Here is a 19,648-nt window from a genome sequence, read left to right on the forward strand (position 1 = left end):
CCTTGATTTCAGCTCAGGTCATGAGCTCACGGTTTGGGAGATCGAACCCCGAGTCGGGCTCTGGGCTGAGAGCCCCTCTCTCTGCCCCTCCACCGCGCTTCTGCGTGCACGCGTGCTCTCTCTCGAGATAAACAAACATTGAAAACAACAATTTCAGAGTGCACGGAGTGATCTTTCGCCACTTGCATAAGCCGACGGTCATCGGCTGCTTGGTGAACCTTAGTGGGTTTGGTGCTCACCGCCCTTTGTAAATGGAGACGTAATCCACATCCTAACAACCCAGTAGTTCTTGGCACACACACGACGCTGCACCCATGCTGCCACCATCCACTTCCAGAAGGTTTTCGTCGCCCCCAGAAAGTCCCTGCTGCTTTTAACCCGTCCGTTCCCGGAGAGGCTCACGTCAGAAGTCACGGACATCCCCGGGCCCCCAAGGCACGCGACACTTCATCGGCTCGGTCTCGAGAGCCTGAGCCGTGCTGTCGGTCCCCGTCGAAGCGTCACGCTTCGGCCGTCTCAGAGGGCTGGGCTCTGGGAAGAGACCGGGGGCGGCTGCTGGGATGGTGGGCGGCTGGGGGCGGCTGCCGGCTCCTGGGCTGGCTCACCGCCTGCAGGCCGTGCCGGCCCCAATTTCGCCGCGTTCCCAGGGTGCCCGCCAGCCGGCTTCTCAGGGACCCGCAGGCGAACGTCCCATTTCCTCCACCAGGACCCCCCCGGGAGGTGGGCACATAACACTCTTGTCTTCTGCTTCACCCAACCCCCACCCCGGGCCTGCAGCCACCCAGAAGGGGATGACAAAAATGAAAAACCAAGAACCCCGTCACCGTTCTCCATCTGCTGGTGTCCAGATTCAAATCACTGATCGATAACTTCCTGACCTCCGATACTGTGCCGTCAATAATCATCATGGGTATTTTAACAACAAGGAAATAAAGGCCATTTGATGTGGCTGGGAAGCAGGCCCTTCCGTCTCGCCGAATCATGGGCTGTGCATTTCTCACCTCGAGGAACAATAAAGCAGGACTGGCCGGGCCAGCTCGTTTGGAGAACATGTCAAGAGTCACCTTAGGGCCATACACATGGGTGACACGGATGAGGCTCATTTTCTACCAGAGGAGAACATCCACATTTGGGCCCGAACGTGTCCACATGGATGCAAAATCTCCAGTTCACTGAGGTCATTTGGGCCGGTCTTCTCTTCCCCTCGGGCACGAGTAGGGTTCTGGGTCCAGAGCAGCCAGTCCTGGGTCCATGGTAAATGCTCACGGAACAAAAGGCAGGACCTCACAGAGGCAATAAATACCAAACGTGCCTTTCATCTAAGAACCCAGCGTGGTTGACAAAGCACTTGGACACAGTTTGCCAGTGACCCTGATCGTGGGTATCTGCTGGCAAGAAAGAAAAGAACGCGCAGTGGATCACTGGGCTGCCCCTGATTAAAGCAGTAGCGAAGCCAGGCCTGAATCCCAGGCTGGGAGACCCCCATCGCAGGGCGTGGCCACCGCCCCCCAGGGCTGGCCCGTGTGTGACACGCGCCGTCTCCCCCTCCCTGCTTCAACTCGCCAGCCTCACTAATCCGAGGTCCCCGGACTGACCTGGCGGTCCACAGGGGACTCGCCACCACCCCACCCCCATCCATCCTGGCCTGATGTGGGCACACGTCTCGCCTCGCAGCCTCTGCGGACTGGCTACAACGGGGCCCTTCTCCCCGGTGGCTCTCGCCCTCTGCAAACAACCCGTGTGGGAGCACGCAGGGCTGCCCACGCCTCTGTAAACATTTCCCAAAAACATAAACAGTGTCAAACACACAAGGAAGTTTCAGCACGATGGTTTTTCTCTCACCGGTAACAAGACGGGGGCCTTCGCCAGGCGGTCAGTCCCGAACGGCCTTCAGAGCACCTTCACAAAGGCCCGAGCTGTCCTGGCCTGGGCCCGGCCGGCCCTCCCTCCCCACCGTGACATCCCCGCCCAACCCCCTCAGCCTCGGGTGGCTCACAGCTCAGCCCTACGAAAGTGAGCCCACGCCACGTTTAGGGCTCACGAAAGGCAGGCCGTAACACCCCACAGACAGGTTCTGAGAAGCGAAATGCCTGAATCCGCCAGGAAATTAACAGGCCACTGGGAGACACTGCACTACAATCCTCCTCGAGACTCCCGCTGATTTCTTCGTCCCCCAGAGTCTCAAAGACAAAGGCAAGAGTGCGGGCCGGAGGGAGGAAGAGGGCGTACCATCGATCTGCAGCTCTGAGGCCGCTGTCATGACCTCTCCGCTCCGACGGCCTCCCCCCCCCCACCCCCGGTCCCATCTCTTGCCCACAGGGGAGTCCTCCTCATTTCCCCTTAAGATAATCGACGTTAATAACTGATCCATCAGCGCTGGGCGACAGCCTGCTTTTCAATCCCCGTGCAGATGCGTTACGGAGAAAATACCACACATGACGCTGAAGTGCCAGCTCCCCACTCTGGCCCGAGGACGTGTCTGTGGCACTAAGTCAGCGCTCCCAGGGACCTAGGGAAGTGGAACTGTTTGCGGGACATCTGAGCGGCGAGAGAAAGTCTCGTCTCAAGTCAGAGGGTGCCGGCAATCCCGCAGCGTCGGTCGGTGCAGCTTCCCGCTAATCTGAACTCGATGTCGCCCTGGGATCGGCATCTTAATCTCCCTGACGTGGGGTCCATGCCCTGAAGGCACCCATCAAAGACAGGGGACCTTACTGCTTCCAGAGCTTTGCAAAAGTGGGGAGTCACCCTGCTGATGGCTCACAGCCCAGTCCCGTCCAGGAAAGGCCCCGCCCCCCCATGGTTACGCTTCCCCAGCACGGACAGGGGACAGCGGCTGGTGGCCGGGAGAGGCCTCGCTGGGGACAACTCTGAAGGGCCGTCCAAGCCACGGAGCTCGTGGTGGGGTCGGGGAGACCTCTGTGTGACTGCATCATGGCCCCAACCTGCGCTCTGCCTGTCTCCCCCCACCCCCCCCCCCCCCCCCCCCCCCGCCACCGGCTTGTCCCACAACAGGCCCCGTAAACCTCCTGCGTGCTCACTGCCGTCTCTAAGTTAAATCTGCATCCCAAGGACCAGCCTATGATAGGGAAGAAACCCTGATTCCTCAAACCAACAGGGGCTCAAATCCAGCCTGGCCGCACTACTAACCAGTTGACGGCGAACCCAGTAATGCAGCCCCACTGAGCCCACACACCTACTTGCCAAGCTCGAATGAGGCAATGCCTGAAAAGGGCTTAGCAGGTAGCCCAGCCTGAGTACGTGCTCAGTTAACGATTGGTCACTTAATTGAGGGCTGTCCCCAGCCCTTGCACTGGACATAGACTCCACGAAGGCAGACAAGGAGGACTTTGTTCTCTAACGTATGCCTGTTCAGGGAGTAAATGAGTGCTCAGTCTGGTTGTTGTCATTAGTTGCTACTACTGTGACCTAACAATAATAGCTAATAATTCCATAATATTTTGTATTTGTCCAGCCCTGTTTAAATACGTTACATATATTAAGTCATTCTCACAACCCTAGAGACAGGACTATTTTCCCCCATTTCACCGATAAGGAAATGAGACACAGAGAGGTCAAGTAACCTGCTCAAAGCCACACAGCCAGTGAGTGGCAGAGCTGGGGTTCCGATTCAGACTATCTGGTCCCCAGAGCGATGACTCTACAAGGTGACCCTGGTTTGCCACTCACCGCTCACACATCCTACCACCGGCTTTGCTGGGAGTAACATCCATGAAACCAGGATTCCTGCCCCAAGTCTTAGCATCGCTCATTACTCTGTCCTAATGATCAACTGCATGTAAATGGATGCATTTCATTAAGTGTTTCATTCCTTCCCTTCCTAGGGCATCGTCCTAAATAGATTAATTACTGACCCACACTAGTGGGCTGTTTAAAAATCAGTTTAGGGGGGCCTGGTGGCCCAGTGGGTTAGGCGTCTGACTCTTGATCTCCACTCAGGTCACGATCTCACGCCTCATGAGTTCGAGCCCCGTGTTGGGCTCTATGCTGACAGCACACAGAACCTCCTTGGGATTCTCTCTCTCCCTCTCTTCCTGCCCCTCCCATACACACGCACTCGCTCACTCTCTCAAAATAAATAAATAAACTTTAAAAAATCAATTTATACAAGCAGATGAAAAAAACAATGCCCCAGGTTCTCAGGCTCATGGTGCTTGGGCCAAAATCAAGTTCTCACTCTTAGCGGAGCTCTCCTTCCTGTTTGACTTGTCATCGTAAAACAGGAAAACCAAGCATCCCTGTGGGGGTCGTTGCTGCACCCTGCATTAAAACTACATACAGAACGAGGGGCGCCTGGGTGGCTCAGTCGGTTAAGCGTCCGACTTCAGCTCAGGTCACGATCTCGCGGTCCGTGAGTTCGAGCCCCGCGTCGGGCTCTGGGCGGATGGCTCGGAGCCTGGAGCCTGCTTCCGATTCTGTGTCTCCCTCTCTCTCTGCCCCTCCCCCGTTCATGCTCTGTCTCTCTCTGTCTCAAAAATAAATAAAACGTTAAAAAAATTTAAAAAAAAAAAAACACAAAAAAAACTACATACAGAACGAAACCCAAAACAGAGACGTGGTAAAGTCCTTGACAGATGCTGTGTGACCCTACCCTCCAAGTGTCCCCTGAGTGAACTACGTCCGAGGGGCCAGCACCTTCCAGCCATTCTGCACCTGTAATGGAGGCTGTCTCCAAATGATGAGGCAAACTCCACCAACCTCTTGCAGACGAAGAGGCAGGAGGCTAATGTGAGAGGCAGCGAAAAGAACGGTCTTTTCCACTTTAGCGTCGGATTAAATGAAGAAAATTCTGCTTTTTAATCAAGTAGGCCAATGTGGCCTAGAAACGCTTCACTTTTTTAAACCGTCATTCTCTCTCACACAGAGAAACTTGCGACATGACGCCTGGCTGGCCCTTCTGGCCGCAACCACCAGCCTACCCACTTTCCACTATTCCTCTGTTCTCCTCCAGAAGGGGGGAAATGGGCTAACTTACCATTTACATCTTTCTCTGGAAACTTAAACGTGATTGATTTGATTCTACCTGCAATTCCAGTATTTTTAAACCCTCTACCTTGGATCAATTCTAGAAATAATGCTAAATGTGAATCTGAAACTAGAAATAAAATCCACCCCTGCCCCCCAATAATTTGTAGATGGAAAGAAAAGTTTAGCCTAATCCCACTGGCAGCAGGCAACCGTGGAACATCCCCACGGAAGAGCGAGGTCACGGGACGACCCAAGTGGGCTATTGGCCCGGGCCCCAGTTAGACTAAAGGGAACAGGGCTCCAAGGGTGTGTTTCTTCGAGTGACCTGAACATTGAATATCTATCATCCTTTCTGGCTGGGATGGCGAACGAGCCAGCCACTTAGGATAGGCCATGAGCCACGGGTTTAAAAAAAGAAGAAATCCCTACTGTTGCATATTTTTTATAAATGCTTAAAAAGCAGCAAAACAGCTGTTGCTGTCAGTAGCCCACACAGAAAAGGTGCAGATGAACACACACTCCACTGTGCGTTGGGGGGGGGGGGCTCTGCCTCTGGATGGGGTATCACACCGGCAGCTTCTCTGCTGTTGGCTGCACGGCTGGGACCCAGGTCTCTGGGAGGATCAGACAGGGAAATGGAGGGCAGGTGTGCAGGGCAAAAATCCCTGTTCCTTGGCATTCAGAGCATGTAACCTCCTCCCTTCGAGTGTGGCCCGGACCTTGTAACTTGCTTCTAACCGACAGAGTATGTAAAGGTGATGGATGGACAGTCTAGCGATCAGATTATAAAAGACTGTGACTTCCGACTTGCTGGTTGACTCTCCCCTTGCTGGCTTTGATGAAAAAAGCAGCCCTGTTGGCAAGATCCAGCAGCAAGGCCTTGAGGGAAGCTTCTAGCCAACAGCCAGCAAAGAACGGACGCCCTCCCTCCAACAGCCCTTGAGGAACTGAATTTGCCAACAACCGTGAGAACTTGGAAGCAGAGCCTTCCCTGGTCAAGCCTTTGGATGAGACCCCACCATGGTGAAGCCCTGACTGTGGCCTTGAGAGCGAGCCCGAAGGAGAGGATGCAGTAAACCGGGTCAGGTTCTGACCCACAGAGACTGTGCAAGAGTAAGTGTGTGGTGTTCTAAGCTGCTGACTTTGGGGGTGAACTGTTATACGGCAGTCGATGCCGAATGCAGCAGGCGATTCAATGACGGGGTTAGCCTCCTGATGCAGGCTGCCATCGCGGCATCGGGCCGTTCCCTCCTCGGCAGCCACCACGACATCTGCCACGAGACAGGCAAGGCCTCACTTCTCCAAAAAAGTGCCAGCCCCCAGAGGGTAGGCACTGGATGGACCTTCATCTTTCACAGATATGTATATGCTCAGCCCCCAGCACCATGCCCAACATGTGGTCAGGGTTCGAGAAAGGACCAAATGGACCAACTCTTCCTGTTGAGGACTAGAAAGGCAAGAGCATTCACAATAAACAGAGTATTTGGGAGAGGGGAGGGGAGGGGAGAGGAGAGGAGGGGAGAGAGGAGGCACAACCTGGGACTACTTGAAATGGCCGTCTCGTGGCCCGTAAGTCTTGTAAAGGCAGGCCGACTTTTGGCTGGGTCTAGAGACAAGTTGGGCAGGTCCTGCTTTGGCTCAGCTGTCTGAATCTGGGCAGCACCATGGCCCTCCCCACTGAGAGGCTCGCCTTATGGCACTTGTGTCCTCGGAGGTACAATCGAGAACTGTAGGAAGAAAGGGACGTGTTTAGGAAAGGTGATTCCACCCTCCCAACAAGAGAACCTGTGGTCTTTACCTTTGCTCTCACTGTTCTCCCTGCTCTCAAGGCTTCTTCCTCTCAACCACACTCCATCTCTGTCGACTTGCCAAACTCCTACTCAGCCTTCAAAACCCTGCCTGGCTTCAGCTCCTCCAGAGTAACTCTTCTAGACCTCCCCACTAGGAGCTCATTCCCTCTTCTGGGTCACTTCTCAGCCTCCCGCTTGCTCTGGTTGAAGTCACAGACCTTAACAACCACAGCCATGCCTGTCCTGCAACCAGCCGTGGGCTCCCATGCCCGGGGCCCAGGACGGGGCAGGCACACACTGAACAAGACCAGACCCACACCACACCGGTCCCCACCCCTCTATGCCCAGGGAGTGACACGATGTCCCAGCACTCACTCCCGTGGCCCCTGAGCCTGAGACACAGCGTGACCTCCCCCAGAATGAGGAACTAGGGAGAGTGACAGGAAGACATTCAGTGCACAGGAAGCATACTCTTGAGAGAATGTTCCAGCCTTGGGAGCTGCGGCTGGAGGCGGTCTGGGGGAGGAGGGCAGAGCAGCTGTGAAAACACCTCAGTGGGCGGTGAGGGGTCACTCAGTCATGGAGCCTTTCCTCCCGAGGCTGACAGTTACATAATCATGTCTACACGAGCGCACCTCCGGTTTGTGTCAACCGCTCTCCGGCTGGGGAGGAGGCTAGGCAGCCCACTCCCTGAGCAGAAGGGCCGATCCCTGCCTCCCAACTGTGGGAACCAGCAGGTAGGATGTGGCGAGCTACTCCGAGGTCAGCGGCCGCCTCGGAACCAGACAGGGTGGCTTCCCGAGGAGAAGGACAGAACCAGAGTGGCGGCATCCAGGGCACAAAGATGTGCCTCGTGATGCAGCACGAGGAGGGCCTGCCGCAGCGCAGACAGAGGGGGACAAGCCAGCGCTCCTCTGACCAGGCCACGGTCAGAGCTGCAGGGGCCGTTTCGAGAGCTCCGCCAAAGGGACACAGAGATAAATGCAGGGAGTGACCAGGGCAGGACTTTAAGGCAAGTCCTCCTGGGGGCGAGAATGTGAAACAAAAGCAGCAGGTGTAAGACTGGATGTGCAGACGGTTGTGTACACACACATACACACACACACACACACACACACACACATCTGCCTAGGTAAGCTGGTGGGAGACTATTGCTGCTTTTTATAACAGTTTTCCTTTATAGCTTTCCAGTGTATTTCCTAAAATTTCCACAACAAGCACATCTTATTGCTATCCCTGGCAAGGACACGAGGCCCCGGATGCATGCCATCCAAGAAACATATTAGGGGGATATTAGTTTCTACCGCAACCTGTGGGCCCGTGACTGCGGGATTTTTATTCTTTGGGATTTCTGAAAGCTCCAAGTCTGAAATCCTGGCTTCAGCAGGGCGGGTTCCTGCTGGGGGTGCTGAGTGAGGGGCTGTGCCAGACCCGTCGCCAGCTGCTGGCGGTGGTCGGCAATCCTAGGTGCTCCCGGGCCTGCGGACACGTCACTCCAATCTCTGCCTCTGCCATCACGTGGTGTCCTCCCTGTCCCTGTGTCCAAATTTCCTCTTCTCACAAGGGTATCAGCCACTGGATTAGGGGCCACCCGAGTCCAACAGAACCTCATTTTAACTCGAGTCTAGCCGCAAAGGCCCTGTTTTCAAACAAGGTCACCCTCAGACGTATGGGGGCGGTTAGAACTTCAGCACCTGCTTGGGAGAGGCAGAACCCCGCCCCTAACAAGAGACGCGGAGCCCAAAGAAAAGCGAGACACCGAAGGCCCTGGCTGTTGTCTTCCAATGTGGCAGGCGCTGCCATTTGGGGAGCATGACACTTGGTCTGTGTGACTCTGTGGGGAAGAAGCGGATCCAAAGTGCGGATACTCCTACAAGACAGATCTGGCTTCACAAGAGGAAGAATAGTCTCACGGAGCTGGACTGGTCATCACAGGGCTCGAGGACTCCCACTCCAGGATCCTGGACCAGCCTGCAGGCCCCTCGTCTCTGATGTGGTGATACTACAGGGACCGCTGGGCTAAGTATCCCAGAAGCCCTGAGCTTCCGCCGTCCACGCAGGCTTTGGTGCGATCGGGGCATCGCCAGTGCCGGCCCAGCCCCGCCGTTCAGTATCACGCCAGCTGTGCCTCAGTCACACGGGGCGACCCCGGCTTTCTACAACGAAGCAGCCCTGCCTGTCATTTTTCTTCCTTTTGGTCTTTTGAGGAAAGCTGGAGACGGAACACTCAGCGGAGCTGACGGGGTCGTGACACAAGGAATCGCGGGAGCTAAAGCGCTCGGCAAACCCCGACGCCCCTGATTCCAAGGGGGTTTCACGTGCCCTGACGGTACCCAAGGAAGGGCCCACGTCCCCAGGCCAGAGGCGGACGGCCCAAAGACGGTGGTCAGACTAAGAAAACAATCCACAATTTGTTTAGACCCAAGGAAGACTGCACCAAGAATAACATTTACACAAGAAAGAGCAGTAACGTTGCAAGTTAAGCTTGTTTATTTAAAAAAAAAAAAAAAAAAAAAAAAAGAGGCAAGATCTTGCTCATGATGAGAAGGCGGGTCTTTAAAACTGCCTCTTCACCCCCAAATGCACGAAACCCAAACCGCTCACCTCTCCACGGGGTCCCTGAGCATGACAATCAGTTTTGCGTCTGGCTGAAAGGCATGGATGAAGTCCTGGGTCAGAAAGGGCGGCTCTCCATCCGTGCTGTTGTCGTAGAAGAACGTCCAGGCGTTGTTGTCCCACATGGTGGACGCGCTGGCCTCCCCTAGAAACAGAGAACGCCGCAAATGAGCGGTGCTGAGTTAGGGGCTCCCGCGGGGCAGCCTGTGCTAGGGGCCAAACTGGGCTCCCATCGATGCCTTCCCCTCAACCAGCCATGATGGGTGAGCTGGTCTACCACCACCGGCGCAAGGGACTCCAGGAAGAGTCACGACCCTCTGCCACGGCGACTTCCCCTGCTTCCCCGCAAAGGCCTCCATCTGGAAATCCAGGTGATCTAGGCACCACGGAGCATCCGCTCCTTCCCAGCTCTTCTCCAGGATGTGCCAAAAAAAACCCTCTGCCAGCATCTGGCCTCCCAATTTCACGATGTTTGACTCTGCTCACGGCACACAGCTCTGTGGCATTTGAAGGGCCCACTGAGAATGTACTAGATCGTTTCCTTCCCCAAGTGCCAGGGATGGAAGAGTAGTTTAGGGAAACGGAGCCTCTTCAGGAAATTAGATGGCAATCAGCATCAGATTTTTTTGTTCAATCACAACAGCCGGTCCGGGGCACTCTCTGAGACCAAACGAGAGGAAGGCTGTGCGGAGAAGGCTCACGGGACCTCAGTCTCAGGTGCTGCGTCCGACGGGCCCGCAACCCCATCTCCCCGCACACAGCTGGCATTCACTCAGTACTGACTGGGTAGACGGCCCGCCGGCCCGGCCCTGGTTTTACGATGGTCCGCACGGACAGAGGAGGAAACATTCAACACGCATTCTAAAACGGGGAGGAGGCCAAGGCACGCACATTTCCGCGTCTCCCTCTCCAACACTTGAACCAGTTCCCTGACTTTTTTTTTCTTTTTAGCAGAGTCTTCAGAGATTTAAGAAGAGACGCAAATCGATCCATTACATACCAATTCAATTTCCCAACATTTTACATGGGTACTTGATACATCTCAAAATCACTTATTCAGGGAAAATCTGAGCCAAAAGACAAGTTTCTTTGATCGGGGATGACTGCGTCACAAAGATGTGGGGAGTTGGCAGGGCCCTGGCTCTTCTAGGATGTTCAGTCACATCCAGGTGAGCATTTCTGTGCTAGTCTTTCCTCTCTTTCAAGATGATACCGTACAATACGGGCAAGGCACGCCCGTCAGAAGTCCTTTGAACATTCTACTCACAGCGAATATGAGAATATTACAACAAGGGAAGTATCTAAAACCAAAGTGGCACAAATTCGGTCAGATCTCATACATAAACCAGCTCTGCAACCAGAGAAACGTCTGTCCCTCCACCCGTCTGTCCGTCCGTCCATCCATCCATCCAGAAAACACTCATCTAGTGTCTCAAAGTGCCTGGCAGTGTGCTTGGCATTAGGGATAGAGAAAGGAAACAGGACAGACAATCCCCTGCCTTCTCCTCTCTTACAATCTAGGGGAAGACTCCATCAACAACTCCACCAACAGTCAGATCCCCAGCTGAGCACTTTGTCAGGGCAGAGCAGGGGGCCGTGACAGCAGAGGGAGGGGCCTGCCTTTCCGTGTGTCTGGAGCCCCACCCCCGAGAATCTGGTCACTGGAATCCCTTGTGACTCCAGCCATTGGCCCAGACCACTGAGGAAAGGCTCTCTCTGACCCGTGAGCAGGGGTGAAGGAAGACACTTATGCTCTACCAAAGACCTAACCCGAGGAAGCTGAAGCAGAGCTGAATCGCATTTCAGGGCTCGCAGGAGCCAGAATGGATCTGGTCCATTCTGTCCCATGGTGCAGATGTGCCGACTAAAGCTCAGGAACGCCAAGACCGACTCGTCACACGTCTCAGAGCCGGCTGGTGGCACAGGCAGGCCTTAGCCGCCAGCTTTCCACCTGCCTCTCCACTACCCTGAAACTCATCAGACTCTGTTCTAGGTAAGTATCAGAGCAGCAAACTTCTTCCTTAATTTTCCTTTTTAAATCTGGAAGTAAAATTAGAAAACCACACTAAGGCTTTCCTTTTTCATTCATTATCTTAGGCTCTATTTCCTAGCCCTAGGATGTGTATTTTTAGCTCTTTCATAAGAACATGAGATTCTCCCAGAGGCATACGGTGTAGGAGTCACAATCAAGTATTAATTCGACTTGTGAGCTGAGGTGTGTGGACCCAAGGCCGGAAGAAAGTAGCTAGCAGCCGATTCGCACTACTGGGGTGGGGGGCGGGGGGGGGGGGGGTGTATGATCTCATCTGGCTCTCAGCACTTGATGTGAGTTAAAAAACCATAAATAAATCAGAGCTTAGGCGTGTAAGTCTATCTCCTTGGACAGGAGAGTCAAAAGCAAGGCCATGTTTCAAATGGCTGATTACAATTCCTCTGAGTTGCTAAAAGATTCCTGGAGTTTGGAGAATCAAAATATAACACATTTAGGAATGCTAAAAAAAGAAAAAAAAAACAGATTGCTGCCTTAGGTAACCAATTGAAGCAAAATATGTGATTAGGTTTCTCTCTTTCAGAAGAGGCAAGTGGATAAATGTCTTCTCCTAAGCTGAATCCAATACAAAGAGCGGGTAGACAGGTTTTTTTTTTTTTTATAAAACGTTCTCGTGAATTAAAAAAAAAAAGTGATTATTAATCAAACCACCTCATTGTGAATGTCTAAAGGCATTAAGTTGATAAGGGCTGGGCTTTCTCAACAGCAATCAGTCACCAACAATGTGTTAGGGCTGCGTCTGCCTCAGGAAGAGACTGCATCCCTCTCTACCGGGCCCCAGGGGCCAGGGACTACAAAAGCCACAATATTAAATCGACTCATTGGTTATCGGCGATTACGATGCCCCATCCAAACTTAGATCAGTACTAAGCGTGTGTGCTTAAATGAAGACAAAGAAATGTCAACTTAAAAAAAAAAAAAAGACAAAAACGTTTCCGGTACACTTGAGTCCGCACAGAACTAAAAAAGCCTACTAAACGTCGCTGCTTGGGGCGCCTGGGTGGCTCAGTCGGTGAAGCGTCCGACTTCGGCTCAGGTCATGATCTGACAGTCCGTGAGTTCGAGCCCCGCGTCGGGCTCTGGGCTGACGGCTCGGAGCCTGGAGCCCGTTTCAGATTCTGTGTCTCCCTCTCTCTCTCTGCCCCTCCTCTGTTCATGCTCTGTCTCTCTCTGTCTCAAAAATAAATAAACGTTAAAAAAAAAATCTAAGCGTCGCTGCTTTACAGAAATCGCGTAAGCGACGTCAACGTTTCACAGAGGGGTGAGACCGACGGCCAGGTCGGGAAGTGCACCTTCAACAGAGGTGGCCGGCGTCAGGCAAATGTTCCCGGCGGGCAGAGCAAAAGCCGGGCCAGCGTCAGGGCAGAAGGGGCCCGGGGGGAATGGGGGCCCAGCCCGGGGCGGGAGTGGCCCCGGTGGGAGCTGCCCAGAAGCCGTACCGATAATGATCCTAGTCATCCTGCTCTGTTCCTCTGCAGAGCTGGCCTGCAGTCCTTGATGAATCTGGTGTGCGGCCAGGTCAAAGAGGTCCAGGTAATCTTCCACGGGGTAGCGGTCCCGAAGCCCATCTCTCAGGCGGACGATTCCTACGAGAACCAAGAAGCCCGCGTTACTGAGAACGAAACTGTCAACGGCCGGACGGTGGCCTCCTGGGAAGTAACCAGAGAGGGATATGAAGGCCCGGGGCCCACCGGAATAAGCTGCAGGAGGGGGCTCACAAGAAGGACGCCTGCAAACTGGCTGTCCTCTTTAATCCGTGCACGCTTCAGGGAGCGGAAGGCCACCATTCAGCCCCAAGTGGCAGCTTCAAGGACAGACCGCCTGTTCGAGATCTATAAAAGCATCTGCTTGGAGGGCCAGAGACTTGGGGGCTGGTCACCACGTGCGCCAGACGGGCCCTAAAGTGGCTGAGCAGCGATGGCATCCAGAAGGCACGTGCTGTATCAGACAGAAAAGGGAGTTTTTTATCTGAGTTTCTGTTTCTGGCCTGTGGGATCAGGCAGCTTGTCTGTCTGCCTCAACAGTCCCGGGACAAACGCTCGGTTGAACCCACGAGTCATTCTGGCATCGACCCACACAGCCCAACTGTGCCCCTTGCCTTAAAAGCGGGTAAGTTTCACGTGGAAATATGTTAACAACACACTGTCCCAAACCACAACCATCAAGGTTAACGGAAAGCGGAGAGAAAACACCCGTGTGCAAAACAGCAAGAGGTTCAAGGAGACCCTGGGGATCGGATTCCAGAAGCATGTTCCTGGGCTTCCCTCTTCCCTGCCAGTGGGAAGCTGGGTTTCATTAGGGCAAACGGTGAGCTGTGCAGGGAGATCACCCTATGTGAAACCGTGGCTCCCATAGCTGCTGCTGCCAAACCACAAAAGACACATTTACGCTTCTGTTCATCCGCTCCGGGAAGGACATCAAAAGTATGAAGTCAATTTGTCAGGACACAAACAGGACTTGGTCGAAACTCAGGTTCTACTAAGGAAAACTTTAAAGATTCCCTTCTAAGCAACCTGGGTCCTTTGCCTGAAACACGCCCTCGAGTCCCACCCGAGCTCTGACCTTTGTCAACGGGACCAAACATCTCCTGGCAGAAGGGAAAAGGTTAAGAGGAAACAGTGACATGAGGGCTGCAGGGTGGCTCCGGCTGGGTGGGGGCGGTATCCACGGTCACCCCTGTGGCAAAGGGGTGCTGCGAGCAAGGTCGCCCGGAATTATCTCGAGGTGATGTTCATTCTGAACTTGAGGCAGACAGATGGAGCAGGTCAGAGCAAGTTAGGCCTGAAGCAGCTAGATGACGTGTTCACGGTCCTGGGAGAAGCCAGCCAGAAGCTCAAACTTCACCCAGCGTGGCAGCCTTTGTAGTGTTCCCCAGGCAGGGGGGTGTTGGGGGCGGGAGGAGCTCTGGCAAACGGTGCAGAGCTGGGGGCAGACAGCCCCAGACATACGCCCACCTGGCATTTAACCACTCCCCGCTGGCAGGTGTACCAAAGCTCTTCAGAAGAAGAGCAGCTGCTGACTCTGCACCCTTCCCCTTGCCCTGTATACAGCCGGCACTCAATAAATGCTCCCTTGGTGACTGGGAGCTGGGTTCCAGCCCCACTGGAGGTTTGAGTGGGGGTGGCCCTGGATTAGCGAACTGTCTGCTCCCTGCGACTCGGGGACCTGCCCACCCTCCCTGGCGGGGCCTGCTGGCACCACGGGACCCGGGATGGGAGCCGGAAACCACTTTAGGAGGAAGGCGGGAGGCGGGGACAGGAAGAAGCGCGCAGGCGCAGGCCCCTCCCCTCCCCTCGTGGCGGCAGCTGGCGCTCACCAAAGCGCTTCCGGGTCCACCAGTGGGGCTCCTTGATGGCGGAGAACTTGACTTCTGGGTGCAGCCGGAGGCGGTCGTAGAGGTCGGTGGTGCCACACTTGGGCTGCCCGATGATGTAGAAGCGCGGCAGGCAGCGGAGGCGGAAGTGCTTCCCGCTGGCGTGGGACAGGTGGCCCCAGAAGGCCTTGCGCAGGGCGTCGAAGGTGGATCGGAAACGCTTGGAGTAGAGCACGTAGGAGTTGGTCAGGTAGGGGTCGGTGGTGTTCCTACCCGTGAACTCCTCGTACCAGCAGGGGCTCTTGCTATTTGGAAGAAATTTATTGGGGATTACCGAAAACATCTGCAACGAAAAAGAAAAAAAGGGAGAGACACACGGAGGGGGCACAATTAGCAAGAACGCGTTCTAACCGCGATGCGATCATGCCCTAACCCTCACTACAGTGTTCGCGTTTCAACTGTTTTGTGACAGTGGCTAAGCACGAAAATAAAGCAAAACTTGGTAAATAGCCAAGGCCATGTTTACTCCTTAGACCAAAATAAAACTAGAATTTGGAGAGAACGAAGATAAAAGCTTACTCAAAATCCATTCTACCATGATTTATCTTTCTTTTCTCTCACACGCGCGCACAGCAATCTAATTAAATTTCACAGTTGGAATCTTTTTACTAGTTGTGTATTTAAGTGACCATTAGGGACAAAAATACTAATTAGGACACAGTAGACACAGGATTCTGGTGATCTACAAAAGCAACTTGAACCACCATGGCCGCGTTTCAAGTCCTGCGATGAAATTAGGAGAAGGGGAGGCCCTTCTGGTATTTCTAGCTTTGCCCTTCAGTACTTCGAATTTCCTCCTTGGTGTAAACATCGTGAACGGACAGCCCTCTCCCAGTGCACTCTGACCTGTGAGGCCGTCAAATTATCCTTGTTACACATGAGAACGTTTTTTTCCCGTCATTTTTCTTCCTGTGTTCCCAAAGATGGCCACAGAAAAGGAAGCATCTATTTTAAAAACTCAATCAATCAATGGAGATTAGCACAAGGCTACTCACGTGCAATTCCTGCTTCTTGAGATCTTCTATGTCTGGGAGCTGCCTGGTTGTGAACTCTATCCTGGCTGTGATGCTGTTGATAATTAATTTAATGCTTGGGTAGTCTTTCACGTACGAAATATTATTTACAGAGGGTTGGTGATGATGCTCTTTCGTGTCGCTCGGGTTTTCACCGTCCATCAAGCTGGGATTGCTGGGGAAGGCTCCATAATGGAAAGGTGAGGAGATCAGAAGCTCTTGGTGGGCCCCAGAAAGGATGTAAGATGCCATCACCAAGGTCATGATCATTAATCCAAAAACCAGGCTACATCGCTTCCCCTTCTTGAAGCGCAGAAACCTGCCCCAGCTCTCATTGCCCTCAGCCCTCACCTCGAGAACAGCAAGCAAGTTCATCTGCTTACCGTCCACACGAAGCACAATTTTGTTCTCTCCTTTGCACGCGGGGCACTCCAGGTGACTGTGAAGGGGGCCTCCTCCGCAGCCAACCTGCTGTTTGTGCTCGTTGTTGGGCAACAGCTGTATGCAGCAATTAATGCAGTGCCTCATGGTAATGCCCTTGGACTGCTGGCCCACAGAGCCATGGGAGAGCCCCTGCGGAGCCCAGATGCACGCAAGTCGCGCTGGAACACTTTTTAAGGATGTCTTCTGGTTACGTAAGATGGTTTTAAGGCACAAGCAACGGAAACAAATATAAAAATGAGCAGGAGCCAAAGCACTAGACAATGAGGAAGTGCCTTCTTTGGTTCGACTCTGAAAGACAACAAAAAGAAGTGATCTCCAATTGTCATGTCCCAGAAGAGCCGCTGAAACCTCAAAAAAATCCCCAAGTCTGGGAACAATTCTGCCTGCCCTTCAGGTTTTTCCCATGGCACAAGATGAAGGGGAAGAATTCTCGCTGGAGAACACAGAAACTTCCAAGGGATGAGAAGAGATCATGGTCTCAGTGAGGGATGGGTTGGCATTGCATCCTTGGAGACGCCCGTGAAGATTTCTTCTTTTACATCTCGTGTTCCCTTCAAATGTTTCCTCTTCAGGGGGAGCAGAACCTTTAAAATGTCAGACCACCTAAACAACAGAGAAAAGAGGTGTTAGTACCTTATGCGATGATCACAGTAACCCTGGGATCATCTTCCGAGGAGAGAAGCTCTTTTCCACTCCTGTGTTTCAGCCAGTCTGCTCCGTCGCAAGGAAGTCATAGAAAATCACACAGGATAAAAGGAGACATTTCAGGTCCTCAGTGCTTGGCTTTGGGGTTCAAGCTCTGCCACCAAATGTGGCTCCACATATATCCTCTAGTGTCCCAGCCACACCACAGCCAAGTACCAGATCCCCAAATCTCAGGAGTTCACAGTCATTCTCGGATGCATGCAGGGTCAGTGACTGTTTGGACATATCCGTGCTATTAAATCAACAAAATACCCGAGAAGCAGCCTGGTTAGGAAGAGGCGCATGCAGAGATAATATGTTTTTTTTTTTTCTCTCCCAATAGCACCAAGAGTCTCTTACCGAGATCTAACCTTTATTACCAGTTTAGGAGGCAAAAGTTAATGAAAATTTAGAAACACTGAAAGGATTCTCTCCTTCAGTAGAGTGTATCATATAAAAAAAAAAAAAAAAAAAAAACCATTTGACTTTAAGTTATTAAGCAATTAAATCCAACGTGCAGTATTCTCCTGAGTAACATAACACTCAGACCCTGAAATCATTTTTCACTTTCATCATCCTGGGGAAAACATGATTCTTAAAAATCCATTAACAGAATTCTGTGGTTATAAAATAGATTGTTGCCCAGATGACACTTCTTTGTAGATGTTGTAAAAAGAGCAAAAAAGGAGGCTTAGTTTCCAATAATGGTAGACCGCCGTGAACTAGCTGTGTGGCCCTGAGTAAGCCACGTGACCTGTCCAAGCTTTGCCACCCTCCCTAGTAAAATTAGGGTACGAGTATCTCCCTTACGAGCTTGTTGCAAGTACTAAGTTAGTTAACGCACACCAAGAGTTTGCAGAATGCCTACACATAGTTGGCCTCCCCTAAAAGGTAGGCAACATGAAGACGTGTCATCAGTGACCATTACTATTAGGACTTTTCATGGTCAGTGAAGGCCAAGAACATTTGAGGTGGAATCAAAGATGGGAAATCCTAGCACGTTATTTTTCCTTAGCTCTTGAGAATGCATTACCCCAAAGGGCAGTGGACTCCCCTCCGACCCGACACACACACATACAGCCCTCAAACAATCCTACCTGTCAAGGCGGGATTAACTAACCCTCCAATAAAACCGCCTTGTATTGGCTGGAATGCTGAACAAGGAGAACTCACCGGCAGAAACCTTCCCTTCCCTTGAAGGCAAAGGCCCACACGTTATCAAAATACGTGGACCGAGCAATAGCCAAGCAACGTTTCCTAAAATGTCTTCCACTGAGTGCTCTGCACGTTGTCAATACCTGCTTTGTGCTTAAATTACTCGGAGAAAAGGGAAGATGGACAAAATCAAACAGACTTCTTTACGAACAGGACTTTCTGAAGCCTTTAATACTCTACTGAGCCCTGTGAATCCACAGGAGAGGAATAGAATACGCAAAATTTCCAAAACATAACCAGCCATGGAATTTTCACTAATGTCGCAAGGAACCAGCTTGAGAAATGCTAGTTAGTGAAGGCTGACATCGGGGTCAGGGCAGTTCTGGGAAGAGCAGAGGAGTCGGGGTGGTGTGGGCGGGGGCAGAGGCAAAGTGCCCTGGAACCAGGCCAACATCCAGGGCTCTGCCGCCCTCTCATCTCTGAGAGCAGTTGGAGGGACGTGACAGGAGCCTCAAGGCTCACATCTCTGCCTCCCATTTGCTCAACCACCCTTGACCCATCACTTGGTACAAACAATTCTTCCAAACCAAAGAAACAAAAGGGCAAGATCCCCTACTTGGAAATCCAATCACTAAGCCAAGAAAACATTTTTTTACATGTTGAAGACAAGGACAAGCGGGTTAAAAGAAGGCTCCAACCAGGATCCCAGCGGGGAGCGTGTTCGCACCCTTCTGTGTCTCTGGCTGCAGAAAGTCTAATTAGATTTTTTAAAAACATGGTCTTTGAAGCTCTAAGGCAAGAATGCACAAAATCCGGACCCAACGGAATGGGCAAAATATTCCCAAACACAAACAAAGATTTCTTATTACAAGCAAAGTAAGTAAACGGGTCTGGGTAGTCGGGGAAGCGGACAGTCTCAACAGGGAGGCTCTGGGACACGGTGAGCCCAGGCATCTGTGCCCCTGGGCAGCCTGCCCCCTCCAGCCAGACCACTACTCCGCCTTGCTTCTTCCACATAAAACAGGGCGCAGAGAACTAGGGCAACAGCTCATTCACCTGTCTGTCCTTTTGGCCCGCGGATCCCTTCTGAAGGGTGACTGTGTACCAGGCACTGCTGAAGAAGCCGTGGAGGTGTGGAGACCCAAAGCCAATACGAGATGGGGGCGGGGGGCAACAGAATAAAAACGACACATGTGGTCTTTGCCCCCAGTTCCTGGCACACGGCTTCTAAAACGCTTGGAATTTCCCAAGAGGTGACAGGAGCACCTTTTACCCTTCAGCCACACCTGAGCTTATGCTAATGAGGTGACTCCTGAATGAAGCCCCAGGGAGCTTCAGGATGGGGCTGGTCACCAGAATGCCCGAGCCTTGATTAGCCAGTTAGAAGGCTGGAACGTAGGGCCCCACTTCCTCAACCTCCAGGGAGGAGACGGAGTTAATCATCAAGGAGCAGTGATTTATTAGTCATGCCTGTGCAATGAAGCCTCCATGAAAGCCCCCAAATGCCAGGATTCAGAGAGCCTTCTAGTTGGTGGAG

At 52.7% G+C, this 19,648-nt stretch overlaps 1 protein-coding gene across 8 annotated transcripts in view; it reads right to left on the bottom strand.

The window, feature by feature from the left end:
* The window catches only part of CHST15 (carbohydrate sulfotransferase 15), a 78,951-nt gene that overhangs the window by 17,027 nt on the left and 42,276 nt on the right, over positions 1–19,648 (bottom strand). For all 8 annotated transcript variants that reach the window (XM_027063325.2, XM_027063328.2, XM_053207831.1 and 5 more), the window contains 4 exons: positions 15,811–16,875; positions 14,759–15,098; positions 12,882–13,028; positions 9,381–9,537 (listed from right to left, as the gene is read on the bottom strand). In XM_027063325.2, coding sequence (XP_026919126.1) covers positions 9,381–9,537; positions 12,882–13,028; positions 14,759–15,098; positions 15,811–16,356 — 1,190 coding nt within the window. In that variant the 5' untranslated portion in view covers positions 16,357–16,875. The remainder of the gene's footprint in view (positions 1–9,380; positions 9,538–12,881; positions 13,029–14,758; positions 15,099–15,810; positions 16,876–19,648) is intronic.

Source organism: Acinonyx jubatus, chromosome D2 (assembly GCF_027475565.1).
Source record: "Acinonyx jubatus isolate Ajub_Pintada_27869175 chromosome D2, VMU_Ajub_asm_v1.0, whole genome shotgun sequence".
Taxonomy (NCBI): Eukaryota; Metazoa; Chordata; class Mammalia; order Carnivora; family Felidae; genus Acinonyx; species Acinonyx jubatus.